This window comes from Sus scrofa, chromosome 2 (genome assembly GCF_000003025.6).
Source record: "Sus scrofa isolate TJ Tabasco breed Duroc chromosome 2, Sscrofa11.1, whole genome shotgun sequence".
Classification (NCBI taxonomy): Eukaryota; Metazoa; Chordata; class Mammalia; order Artiodactyla; family Suidae; genus Sus; species Sus scrofa.
In genome coordinates this window covers 24,874,393-24,887,675 of record NC_010444.4, presented here as the reverse complement: position 1 = coordinate 24,887,675, position 13,283 = coordinate 24,874,393, and the positions used below count along the sequence as shown (strand labels likewise).

At 47.2% G+C, this 13,283-nt stretch overlaps 1 protein-coding gene across 9 annotated transcripts in view; it reads left to right on the top strand.

The window, feature by feature from the left end:
• Positions 1–12,297, top strand: part of LDLRAD3 (low density lipoprotein receptor class A domain containing 3) — a 279,936-nt gene extending 267,639 nt beyond the window's left edge. For all 9 annotated transcript variants that reach the window (XM_021083187.1, XM_021083185.1, XM_021083192.1 and 6 more), the window contains 2 exons: positions 6,958–7,303; positions 8,976–12,297. In XM_021083187.1, coding sequence (XP_020938846.1) covers positions 6,958–7,303; positions 8,976–9,213 — 584 coding nt within the window. In that variant the 3' untranslated portion in view covers positions 9,214–12,297. The remainder of the gene's footprint in view (positions 1–6,957; positions 7,304–8,975) is intronic.

The following is a 13,283-nucleotide window of genomic DNA, read 5'->3' as shown; positions in this document are numbered from 1 at the left end:
ACTGGAAGAAGATCTTTGCAAAATACATCTCTGGAAAAAGACTTATCTCCCAGAACATCTAAAGGACTCTTACTGCTTAATAATAGGTAGTCCAACAACCCAGTTTTAAAATGGGCAAGAGATTTAAACAGACATTTCACCAAGAAGATACACAGATGACAGATCAATACTTGAATTAGGTGCTCAACATCCTTCGTCATTGGGAAAAGCAACTTAAATACTTACCACGATGTGCCTGTGAGTACAGCTGAACTTGCAAAGGCTGGCTATGCTGTGTGCTTAGAGGATGCAGGGCCACTGGCGGAAGGCTCTGTGCTATAGCCTCCTGGAAGAACAGTGCGACGGTTTCTTACAGAGTTAAGCACACACCTCCCATACAATCCAGCAGTCTTCCCTGTAGGTATATACCCAAGAAATAGGAAAATATATGTCAGTACAAGGATCTGCATTCCAAAAACTGGAAACAACCACTTCCCTCCCTTAACTGGTGGATGGATACACAATTTGTGATGCATCCATACAATGAACACTGTTCAACATTCTAAAGGAATGAATTAGTAATACTCGAGAAGCATGGGTGAATCTCAGGAGCATTGTGCAGAGTGAAAGAAGCCACACGCAATAGCTGCTTCCTGTATGATTCCCTTACTATATGATTACCTGACTTCCTGGAAAAGGTGAATCTCTTTGGACAGCTGGCGGATCAGTGGTTCCCAGGGGCTGTAAATGAGCAGCGGGATGGAAAGGTCTGATATCTTGTTTGTGCTGATGCTTATGTAACTGTTACATTTGGTTACAACTCATCTCACGATGCATTTTAAAAGGGTAAGTTTAATTGTGTGTAAATTACACCTTAATAAACCTGACTTTTAAGAAATACTTAATCTGGAGAAAAATTAATTTTAAAAAGTTATTTTTTTAAAAAGGCAGTTGAGGAGTTCCCGTCGTGGCGAGTGGTTAACGAATCCAACTAGGAACCATGAGGTTGCGGGTTCGGTCCCTGCCCTCCCTCAGTGGGTTAAGGATCCAGCGCTGCCGTGAGCTGTGGTGTAGGTTGCAGACGCGGCTGGATCCTGTGTTGCTGTGGCTCTGGCGTAGGCGGGCGGCTACAGCTCCGATTCGACCCCTAGCCTGGGAACCTCCATATGCCGCGGGAGCGGCCCAAGAAATGGCAAAAAGACAATAAATAAATAAATAAATAAATAAATAAATAAATAAAAAGGCAGTTGAGTTTTCAAGAGAATGATAAGGCGTCCATTGGAAGGGGTTGGTGAACATCCCAGAACAGGAATTCTGGATTCCGAAGGCCAGGCTGGAGGTTTCCATGCCGCTCTTAGGGAGGGGTCTTGAGCGAGTGAGTGACAGTGACAGGTGAACCCCCAAGAGCCCTCATTCTACAGGGAGAGAAGGAAGGAAACAGTAGCAAAACCTCAATGCACGATCAGCCCAGGCAAAGCCAGAGGACACAACTGCTTTTTGACTGGATAAAACAGCGCAAATAATACAAAGCAGGAGCTACCAGTGGTACCAGTTCTGTGACTCCTTCTAGAAATATTCAAAACAGTCTCTGCTGCTGGACTTTTTTTTTTTTTTTTTCACTTATCACAACATTTTTCAGATCATTTCACATTAGCATATGTAGAGCTGGCCTAGTTTTTAAAAACAGGTTGATACTGTATGGTTGCAGTGTAATGTATTTAGCTGTATTGATAGACATTTAGATCTTTTGCGATGTATTTGCTATTATGAACAATGCTTCAGTGAAGACTTGGTTAAAAAATTATTTCTCATTTGTGTGAGTGTATCTATCTGTTAGGTTCCTAAGAGTGGAATGACTGGCTCAAAGGACATGTATTTTTTTATTTTCATATATATTGTTAACGGGCATTTGTTATTTCGATCTATGTTATTAACCCTGTGATCACCCTGGCTTGTACCAATTTTCCCTCCCACTAGCCATGCATGAATCATTATCCCCGTTTTCCCAAGACCTGGCCAACAAATTGTAAACTTAAACTTCACCAGAGCTAGTCTGAGAGGTGAATGATGGTAAGATTAATTTCATTTGCATCTGGAGAAGGGAAGGTTTTAGAAGCAAAGTAACCCCAAGTCACAAATGTCAGCTGCTTCTGTCCCTCTGTCGGGCCAGATAGCGCCTCTATGTGAATTAGAAAAAGGCCCTCCTTCAGAGGAGTTCCTGTTGTGGCTCAGCTGAAAAGAATCCGACTAGTATCCATGAGGATGCAGGTTCAATCCCTAGCCTCGCTCAGTGGGTTAAGGATCCAGTGTTGCTGTGAGCTGTGGTGTAGGTCGAAGACGCAGCTGGGATTCTGAGTTGCTGTGTCTGTGGCGTAGGCTGGTAACTGCAGCTCCTATTTGAACCCTAGCCTGGACACTTCCATATGCCGCAGGTGCAGCCCTAAAGAAAAAAAAAGAAGAAAAAGAAATAGGCTCTCCTCAGTGTGGAGCACAGCCCACTCCCCCACGGGCGGCAGCCAGGGCCCCGAGGCTTTGAGAGCCCAGGGGTCTCTGATAGTAACCAGATTGCCCAAAATTAATGCCATAGACGCCGCCACTGCGGGACAGAAATTCAAGCTGTTTGACAGTGGAGCGTGAGGGCATAAGCTTGAGGGACAGCCAGAATAAATGGAAACTTCATTATCCATGGATTATGCACTTGGAGCTCAGGTCTCAGGCAACTCTGATATTAGTCATTTGGCCAGCGGGCTCATTAAGCTCTTAAGAAAAGTGAACCTAGTTAATGAATTAATGCAAGATGACATTTTACACACAGAGCAGAAAAGAAACCAGGCCCCACTGAGTTATGTAACATCATAATTTCTTGAGCGGATATGCTCACCGCTTCTCTGCTGCCAACATGGGCAGATCTGGAGAGAGCCTGCTTTCCAAGGCGTAAATGAGACTGTTAAGATCCACAAGCATTTTAAATTTCAATCTTTAAGAGCTCCCTCTTGGATTCTTAAACCCCAAGTGGTTACATAGAAGCCAGTGTTTTAAACTCTCTGGACCTATTTGTTTTCCATGTAAAAATCCATCTACTTTATTTTATTTATTTATTTATTTATTTTTGGCTGAACCCGCAGCACATGGAATTTCCCAGGCCAGGATTGAACTTGCGCCACAGCAGTAACAACGCCAGATCCTTAATCCTCTGCCCCACCAGGGAGCTCCCGCATCCACTTTTTTCTCTTAAGAACTAACATCTCTCTGGAAAGGAACTCACTCAGTTCTTACCCTTCCCTCACTCTCAGCCCCTCCCTCTGGTCCAGAGAAGTTGGTAAGGATAAGGCAAAGCACATGAACACTAAGATTAGCATTGCACTGGTGCAGGATGATGAAAAATCCCAGAGATGGATAGTGGGGGTGGTTGCACAACAATGTGAATGTACTTCATGTGGCTGAATTGCCCACCTAAAAATGGTTAAAGTGGCCCTTGTTATGTTATATATATATTTTACCACGATAAAAAAAAAGAAAAAGGAATCCTCAGGTACTGTTGATGGGAACACAAATTGGTGCAGTCACTACGGAAAACAGTATGGAGGTGCCTCAAAAACTTAATAGGACTACCATATGATCTAGCAATTCCACTCCTGGCTATTTATCCAAAGAAAGCAAAAGCACTAATTCAAAAAGATATGTGCACCCCTATGTTCATTGAAGCATTATTTACAGTATCCAAAATTATGGAAATAACCTCAGTGACCATCAACAGATGAGTATGTAGAGATGTAGTCTATGTCTATGCACACACAGACACACACAATGGAATATTACTCAGCCATGGAAAAGATGGAACCTTGCCATTTGGCACAACATGGATGAACCTTGAGGGTATTGTGCTATGTGAGGTGTCATGTGGAGAAAGACAAATACCATATGATTTCATTCATACATGGAATATAAAATACAGGCAGAGTAAGTGAACAGACCAAACCAAACAGAATGCATAGATGCAGAGAACAGAGTAGTGCTTACCAGAGGGGACAGGGTGTGGGGGAGGGCAAAATGAGTAAAGGGGAGCAGCTGTATGGGGTCAGGTGGAAACGGAGTTTTTGGTGGTGAACCTGCCGTAGTGTATACAGAATTAAAATGCAGTGTTGTACATGTAGAGCATATATAATGTTATAAACCAGTGTTACCTCAATGAAAGAAAGAGAAGAGAAAGAGCAAGAGTGGGAGGGGAAGGAGGGAGGGGCAGGCATGAACTGAGTACAGACCTTGTGCTCCCAGGATTTTGTGTCTGTGTTGTATTTCACCCTCCCAGTAATCTGAGGAGATGGCTGCTCTTATTCCCCCAGCACCACTGCCATTTTAAAGATGAGGCAGCTGAGACTCATAAAAGTTAAATAACTTGCTTGAGCACCAGCCAGAAGTGACGGCTCCTGGATTCCACCCCTCGGCTCTGTGCTGGCGGTAACAAAATGAAGAGGCTCTTTTCTTTTAGACCTGAATCCTGAACCACACACCCACCCGTGCATGCACACACACATACACACAGGCCCCCACCCAGCCTTTAATTATCTAAGCTGGGAGCAGACAGAACCCCAGCAGAACCTCTGAGTACCAGCTGATTGTCTCCAGAAAAATCCAGAACTGCTTTTCTCCCATAACTGTCTGCAGCATGCTTCTGTCTCTCGTCTGGGACCTTATTTGCCTCTTTCTGTTCAGTCCATCCTGAAAACAGTGACCACCACGAACTGGGAAATGCTTCAGAGCCTTCAGTCCATGTTTGTGTGGCTGGAAAGAAAATTAACACCAAGCTTGGAGCCTGAGGGGAAGGATCTTCTCTTGTCTCAGATCAGGATTACTTGGGGAATCAGAATGTGGACTTTTTTGGCCTTGCCCAAGGCAGGCAGAAGCTCCCCGAGCCACAGCAGTGATGACACTGAGTCCCTAGGCCACCAGGGAACTCCAGCAGGTGGATTTTTGAAGAACTATCTGGGTTCTCTTTCTGACTCCCCTACTTCGTTCTTCTGTGCACTTGGACAAGTGAATGCACCTCTGGGTCAATGTGCTCATCTGAAAAACAGGAATAATAAACTAAAATAGCACCTGTCTTGGCAGCATGTATGAATACACAGATTTTTTTTTCCATTGAGTTTTGTGTATTTATTGAGCATCTACTGTGAGCCGGACATCACCCTACACACTGGAGATCCAGGATGAACAGAGCAGGGGCACCTCTAGTGATGAGGGTGTGGAAAAGCTTAGCCCGGGGCAGGGCAGCCGGTGCGTGAAGTGCTGCTGCTTCATCACATCTCAGGTTGAACCCACTAAAACCCCCTCACTGCTTCCAAGGCTGAACAGACAAGGATGTGGTCACAGACTTGCTCACTTAGGCTGCATTTAGATTATTCTTGCAGCTGGGCCACAACTGTGGGTGGCTGTGGGTCTTCCACAAACAAGAGGAGTCCCCCACTTTCTACAAGGAAGGCTGCTCTGGTGTCCTGGGTCAGCCTGGACCTGCCTTGAGTGCCAGGTGTGTGCTGCTGACGGGGGAGCCTCTCCCCTGTGCACTTGAGGTGTGGCTCACTAGCACTTGTGGAGAAGGAGGGTACTGGCAACCTGCAGGGCAGAGACATGGACCAGACCTTCCTCCAAGGGCCACTGAGAAACACCTGCCGATTGCCTAGTGAGTCTTGTTAGGGGGCTGCAGGGCAGAGTGGGGTTCCCTGGGCTGTACTGTCAGACCCCACTGCTTATCATTCTAAATGTAGTAGTTTGCTTTATTATTTATTTTGATTTTTATCTCTTTTATGTAAAGTACTATGTACCCATTTATCCCAGTCTCCTCTTTTATCCCTCCCCCACTTTCCCCTTTGGTAAACATAAATTTATTTTTTTATGTCTATGAGTCTGTTTCTGTTTTGTAAATAAGTTCATTTGTATCATTTTTTAAATTCCACATGTAAGTTATATCATGATATTTGTCTTTTTGATTTATTTCACTTAGTATGATCATCTCTAGGTCCATCCACATTGCTGCAAATGGCAGTATTTCTTTCTTTTTATGGCTCAGTAGTATTCCATTGTGTACATATATATACATAGACCACAACCTCTTTATTCATCTGTCAGTGGACATGTAGGTTGCTTCCATGTCTTGGCTCTTGTGAATAGTGCTGCAGTGAGCATTGGGGTGCTTGTGTGTATTTGAATTGGAATTTTCTCCAGATACATGCCAGGAGTGAGATTGCTGGACCATGTAGTAACTCTGGTTTTAGTTTTTTAAGGACAGAGTCCATGATTTTAGCCTGTGCTATGCTGGCTCTCCATCTTGAAAGCTTGGCAAAGAACCTGGCATAAAATCACTGCTCTGCAGACCTCAGGAACCCCAGACACGCTGACAGTGTTCCTCATATGTGTTATGTTATAAATTTCCAGAGAAGAACTGATTTCTATCAGAGGAGCTATCATTCCTGCTCCCTGGATATTACATTTCCTGGGGCTGATTTTTTTAACAACTTGGTTGAGGTATACCCCTACATAACCTAAAGTTTGCCCATTTTAACTGTACAATGATGCGTTTTAGTAAGTGTATTGCTTTGTGCAGCCATCGCCAGCTTTAGAACATTCCTACTTCCCCAGCAAGGTCCCCGACGCCCCATTCCCAGTGAATCCCCAGTCCCACCCCAGCCCCATTTCACCCTTTAGTCCCTATTAATTTGCCCTTCCTGGCCATGTCGTGTAATTGGAATTGTACACTGTGGCCACGCATCAGTACTTTTCATGGGCAAGTAATACTCCATTGTATGGCCATTCCACATTTTGTTTATCCATCACCTATACATGGACGTGGGTGTGGTTCCACTTTGGACTCTTGTGAGTCGTGCTGCTATGACCATGTGCACACCTGTCCTGGGGCTGACATTGAGGCAGATGGGTGAGCCAACTTGGTAACCTCTCCTTTCTCTCCCCTCTGGGGTTTCTCAGAACCAGGCAGCGGGCAGGTGTTTGTGACTTCGGAGAACCAGCTCGTGTACTACCCCAGCATCACCTACGCCATCATTGGCAGCTCCGTCATCTTCGTGCTGGTGGTGGCCCTGCTGGCCCTGGTCCTGCACCACCAGCGGAAGCGGAACAACCTCATGACGCTGCCAGTGCACCGGCTGCAGCACCCCGTGCTGCTGTCCCGCCTGGTGGTCCTGGACCACCCCCACCGCTGCAACGTCACCTACAACGTCAACAACGGCATCCAGTATGTGGCCAGCCAGGCCGAGCAGAACGCGTCCGAGGTGGGCTCCCCACCCTCCTACTCAGAGGCCCTGCTGGACCAAAGGTGCGTGCTGGAGGAGAGAGACCGGGTAGGGGGGATCAGCCCACGCAGGAGCCGGGCAGGTGTGCATGCACCTGGGTTGCCGGTGTTGCCAGGAGCCGGTGTTCAGCTGCTGAAGGTGACAGCTGCGTCTGACAGTCCTTGCAGGACAATTCATGTGTATTATTTCAGTTAATCCTCTCAACCACTCACCAGGGGAGGTTCTCTCTTTGCCTCCGTTCTGCAGATGAGAGAACAGATTTTAAGGTACTCAGGTGAGGACACACAGCTAGGATCCCAGCCAGTTCAGACCCCCTCCTGCATCCTGGTAACGCCAACATGGACACACATTCAGACTCCTGACCAGTTCTGCTCACCTGCTACCACAGAACAGTGCCCAGGACATATTTGAGGTTTAGTTCCTATTTGAATGAGTGAATGGATGAGGGAGTGAATAAGTAAGTTCCCTAACTTTGCGTGGCTTCGTCTGTAAAATAAAGAGGGCGGAAGAGAACATTCTCAAGCTTTGTTAAGCAGTAGAACCCTCATCACAGACGAAGCTGTACAAGAAACCCTACAGTCAAAGAGCAGAGTTCCATAGGTGGATCTGGCAGTGGACCTCGGTGCTTCCTGCTCAGGCCTCCCCTCTCCTTTGATGACCTCTACCATATCGCCAAGAACCCACTTGGAAGTCCTGGGACCAGAGCCCAGGACTCACCGTGTGTGGCATGAGGCATTTTGCGGCCAGTGCTCCCGGGTGAACTGGGATCCTTGAACCCTCGCCAGTGGCAGCTCTTGCATAATTTAATCATCATTTTCCCTCTTCATAAAAGGCAGACAAAGCTCCAGGGGCCAGTGCTTAAGGACGTCTTTGCAGATAAGTGTAAGAACACAGGACCAGCCAATGTAGACCAAGGTCAAAATTGCTGAATCTGGAGACAGAATGCCTGGGTTCAGATCCTAGCACTGCTGCTTGCTAGTTGTTTGTGATCCTGTGCAAGCCATTTATTGCCCTTTGCCTCACTTTCTTCCCTGGTACAACGGGCATAAAAGAATGGCTCCTTTGTATTAGTCTCGTGAGCATTAAGTAGGAAAACAGATGTATGGTAGGTGGCGCGGTGCCTGACTCATCATAAGCCTTCAGTAAATGGGAGCTGGAAAAGAAAATGTCTTTTAAGTTATGTCATTGCCAGCAAGGTGTCATTCTTACCCCCCCTTCTACAGAGAGGGAGACTGAGGGTTTCAGAGCATATTCTTTCATTTAACCAAGTCCACACAACCAGGCAGAGGTGGCTTTTGGTAAGAGCCCCCAATTCTGTGGACCATCAGAGGCTCCCCCAAAACACCAGGCCAGCCCTGCATCCCTGCCGGAGCCCCCCGGGACGGGCCGAGGGAGGGCTCGGTCTTCTCCCTCCAGGTCCTCCCAGAGGATGCGATTTTGGCACCGCCCAGTCGGCACAAGCCAGCTAGAGCACTCTGACCCTTTTTCAGCTCCCTTCGTCTTCTTGCAGACCACTGCTTTTCCTAGTCCTTGCATTGTTTTTCTCTCTCAGGAAAATCCCATTCCTAATGTCAGCCTCCGCCAGAAACAAGCAGAAGTTGGTGTTGCCTGCTGTGCCCGGGCTGCTAATGTGTTCTCTTCTCTCTCCACCCCTGCTTCCCCATCTCTCCCGCCCCATCCCGGTTTCTGTCTCAGACCCGCGTGGTACGACCTCCCTCCGCCGCCCTACTCGTCCGACACCGAGTCTCTGAACCAAGCGGACCTGCCTCCTTACCGCTCCCGGTCCGGCAGTGCCGACAGCGCCAGCTCCCAGGCAGCCAGCAGCCTCCTGAGCGTGGACGACACCGGCCACAGCCCGGGGCACCCTGACCCGCAGGAGGCCACCACTGAGCCCAGGGACTCCGAGCCCAGCCAGGGCACCGAAGAAGTATAAAATCCAGTTATTCCAAAGTCCATATGGGTTAATCTGCTCTGACTTGTTACCATCCTGGCCACCTGTGCTCACGGGAGGTGCCTCGGGGTGCCTCGAGGAGTGATTTGGGGTGTCAGCTGTCTCTGCGTTCCTCCTTCCCCAGATGTCAGCGATGTTCTTTGGAGGGCGACCTGGCGTCGTCCTGGCCTCTCGACTGACATGATGTATGGTGCATCCTTTTGGGGCGGTTACTCTTCCTTCCCATCCCAGGATCACAGCGCCCTCTCCAGATCACTTTTCTGTTACTGTTGGGATTTGCTAAGTGGGGGGTGTAAATTTCCAGGGGAGGGGGGCAGGAGAGTGCAATACTTAGGTGGTCCTTGCAGAGGCAGTGTTTGTGCCATATTGGATGTTCAGAAGGGCAAGGACCCTGTGGGCTGCTACTTTAGGGCTTCACTGGGGATCTGGGTTGGGTGAATCCATCAGGAGGCTAGGCTGTCATTGGCTGGCCACCCAGGGGAGCATCAAGAACCTGCCTTGCACCCGGCTAAGCATTGCTCTTGGGTCCCCAGAGCCAGGGGCCAGAGAACACTGTTGCCGTGAGTACCGCCTTTCAGAAGTCAGCAGTGGCCTTTGGTTTTCGGAAGGACTCTGAAACTGGCAACTCTGGATAGATTCTGGCTTTAACAATTTGCCCGAGAATCCTCTTTTGAGAGCTTTTTCCAGCATCGTATATCATCAGCCTCACCTGAGAACAGGCAGGGAGCGTATCTGAGTTCCCAGCTCCTAAGACACACAGGCTGCTGAGAGTCTGGGTCTGGTTTGGGCCACCGTCCTTTCCTGGTCTCTGGGGTCGCCCTCCCAGGTGTGACCTGCCTGTGGCCAAGGAATGAGGACTAAACCTGAGTTGGCCAAAAATCGGATCTGGCCCTTTGTCCCTGTAGACTACGCCCAGCCCACCTTGCCAGTTTATGTGACTTGAGCACTCGCCTCCCGCTCCCCTAACACTCGGAGGTCATTTTACCTGTGCGTGTGGACCTGAGGACGCTGTGGTTTCTAACTCACCTGAGAACGTGACTCGGTACCTCCCACAAGAGCTCCCACTTCCTGGGCTGTGCTTGAGGCCCAGGTACCAGCGTCCCCACTGAGGATTAGGGTTAGGGTCAGAGTGAGGACCAGGCCTCTCTGAACACCCCATCATTTCTTCTCTGAGAGATGTGGGTCACAGACAGTTTGGAGTCAAGGTTTGCCATTTGGACTTCAAAAAAAAAAAAAAACTCTTAGAAATGCATTTGAAACGGTGTGTTTGTTTTTTCCCTTCTAGTTAAGGGACTATTTATATGTGTATAGGAAAGCTGTCCTTTTCGTTTGTTTGTTTTCCCACGAGTGAGGTCCCAACAAAGATGCAAAGGAGATCTCGCGCCTTTGTCCCGCTGAGCGCTGATGACAAGCCCCCACCTCCAGACTGACCTGAGTGCCAGGCGTCTGTGCATCGTTGCACTTTGAGTTATTATTTATCGAGTTCTTGAAGGATGCCGGAACGAGGGACGCCTTTCTCCCTCGCTTCATCGTCTCTGAGTTTATGCCAGCTTCCCTCCTTCTCTGTGCCCAGCCAGCCACAGTGCCCACCCCACCCCCACCCCCACCCCCGGGAAGTCTTGGGTGGAAACTTAGGCGTTATTCTGCAAGAAACCACACTGACTAAAGGGGGGAGGTGGAGGGGACAAAACTGGAACCAGGTGGAGCCATTCCGGGCAGCTGTCACCCAGGCAGGGCTGCTTGCCACGTGTTCAGTGACCTCTTTGATGCGAATTCAGGTGGAGCCTGCAGGAGGGGGCATGAAACGGCATTCAGTGATTCTGTTCTGTAGACTTTTTTTTTTTTTTAAACCAAATCCAAAGTATGTTACAGGAAAGCCACTTGCTGTTTTTGTTTTTGTTTTTTAAGAAAAGGAACCTAGTTGCTCACATCTTTCATTTTTAAAATAACGTGAGTTATTTTCCTAGTAATCCAGTGAAGAAAGAACTTTTGATGATGTCCAGAGCATGTTAAGAACTCTGGCCAAAATGTTTCCTCTCCTGCGAGTCAGAGTGGCTTCCTTTCTCCCTTTGCTGGGCCCCTGCTTCTCTCTGGTGCTCTGGAAGTTGTTTAGAGGAAAGGATTCTAATTTTAATTAATTGTGCAGTGAATTAATCTCACGCGCTTTGCAGCTTCCAGGCAGCTCAGGAAAGACAAATGGTCTTAGTAGATAAGGGGAGCCTATTAATGTTGTTTTTTAAAACAAACGCAGGGACATTTTTATTATAGATTTGATGTTTTTAAATGGTTGTTTTTAAAAAGATAAAAACAGGACACCAAAGCTGCAGGGTTTTTTTGGTTTGGTTTTTTTTTTTTTTTTCCTCCCTAATCAAGATAGCAAGTAAGTGACCAGCAATATTTTTTAACTCATTCCAACCAGGATATTTTTTGTATGCATGGCCTAATCCATGCCAAGCAGAAAACATGTCTTTGCTCTTTTCTTTTCTTTTCTTTTCTTTTCTTTTCTTTTTTCTTTCCTTTCCTTTTTTCTTTCTTTCTTTCTTGTTTTTTTTAATGGCTGCACCTGCAGCATATGGAGGTTCCCAGGCTAGGAGTTGAATCAACGCTATAGCTGCTGGCCTACACCACAGCCATAGCCACACCAGATCCGAACCACATCTTCAACACCACAGCTCACGACAACGCTGGATCTTTAACCCACTGAGCAAGGCCAGAGATCAAACCCATATGCTCATGGATACTAGCCGGGTTCATTCCCACTGAGCCACAATGGGAACTCCTGCACTCTCTTCTTAAATGCGATTGGCGAATCCTTTTTATTTTAGCATTAAAATAATCCACTGTGATCGACCACTCATCATCTGCCCAACTCCCCTTACTTTGAATTGTCATTTTTCTAAAAAAAAAAAAAAAAAAAAGGCAACTGAGTGGTTAATAAATACTGTGCAGCATTCAAGGTTGATGTAAACTGGAAGGGTTGTGTGTGGTTGCTTTTTCGTTTTTGACTAGGTTTTGTTTTCTTTTTTAATTTTGTACTTTCAAATAAACTTGCAGTTTCGTTCTTTCTGTTGGTGTGAATGGTTCTTGTCTACGGCAGTCTAAAGCATGGGCAGCCACTTTTGTCATGGCTTCGGCAATGAATTTTCTCCCTAATAAAATGAGGAAAAAGCAGAGAATACTAATGGGACCTCGAAATCTGATGGGCGTTTAAGGATTCCACAGCTGGTGTGGTTGGAATACGGAGGTAAAGTCATGGATGCTAGTTAGCATCAAGGGACTCTGCGATGTCATTTCAGAAGAAGGGTGTTCACTGTGCCCATGGTGGCCTCTCTATGGCACTGTTGGAGGGAAGGGGCAAGTGGCTGTGATAACTGGAAGAGAGTCTCACCACATAGTACACGCTTCCACTCTGACACAGGTGTCCTGGTGATTCGTTTTGTATTAACCACTTTTCTTAAGTTTTCTTGAAGTATACTTGATATACAATGTTACGATAATTTCTGCTGTACAGCGGAGTGATTCAGTTATACACATACACACATTTTAAAATTTTTGGCCGTATCCAAGGCATGCAGAAGTTCCCAGGCCAGGGATCAAACCCACACTACAGGCAATGACAGTGCCAGATCCTTAACCCACTGAGCCAGCAGGGAACTCCAGGTGATTAGTTTTGAACCACAACTGGCCCTGATTGGCCCCACCAGTGATGGGACTATCTCTGTGCTCTTACAGGTCTCATTTTTACACTGCAGAGGCAGTTGCACAGGAAATCAGGATGCCCAGGAGGTCACCACCACCTACGAACAAAAGTAACCTTGGCCTGGATCAGAATTAGAACTTACACGAGAATCTAAACACGGGAGTTGCAGAACCAAGATTGAGATCGTGTAGTGGTGCCTAGATGTGTCAGAAAGATAGTGACACCCCAGGTATGTGACATGTCCTGCCCCAAGCGGTCTAGAATAGACACTCCCAAACATTAAGCCCCAAAGGTTTATCAAGATATTAACTCCTTCATCTCTCAGTGTACCATTTTTTATGGGTGCTAGGAC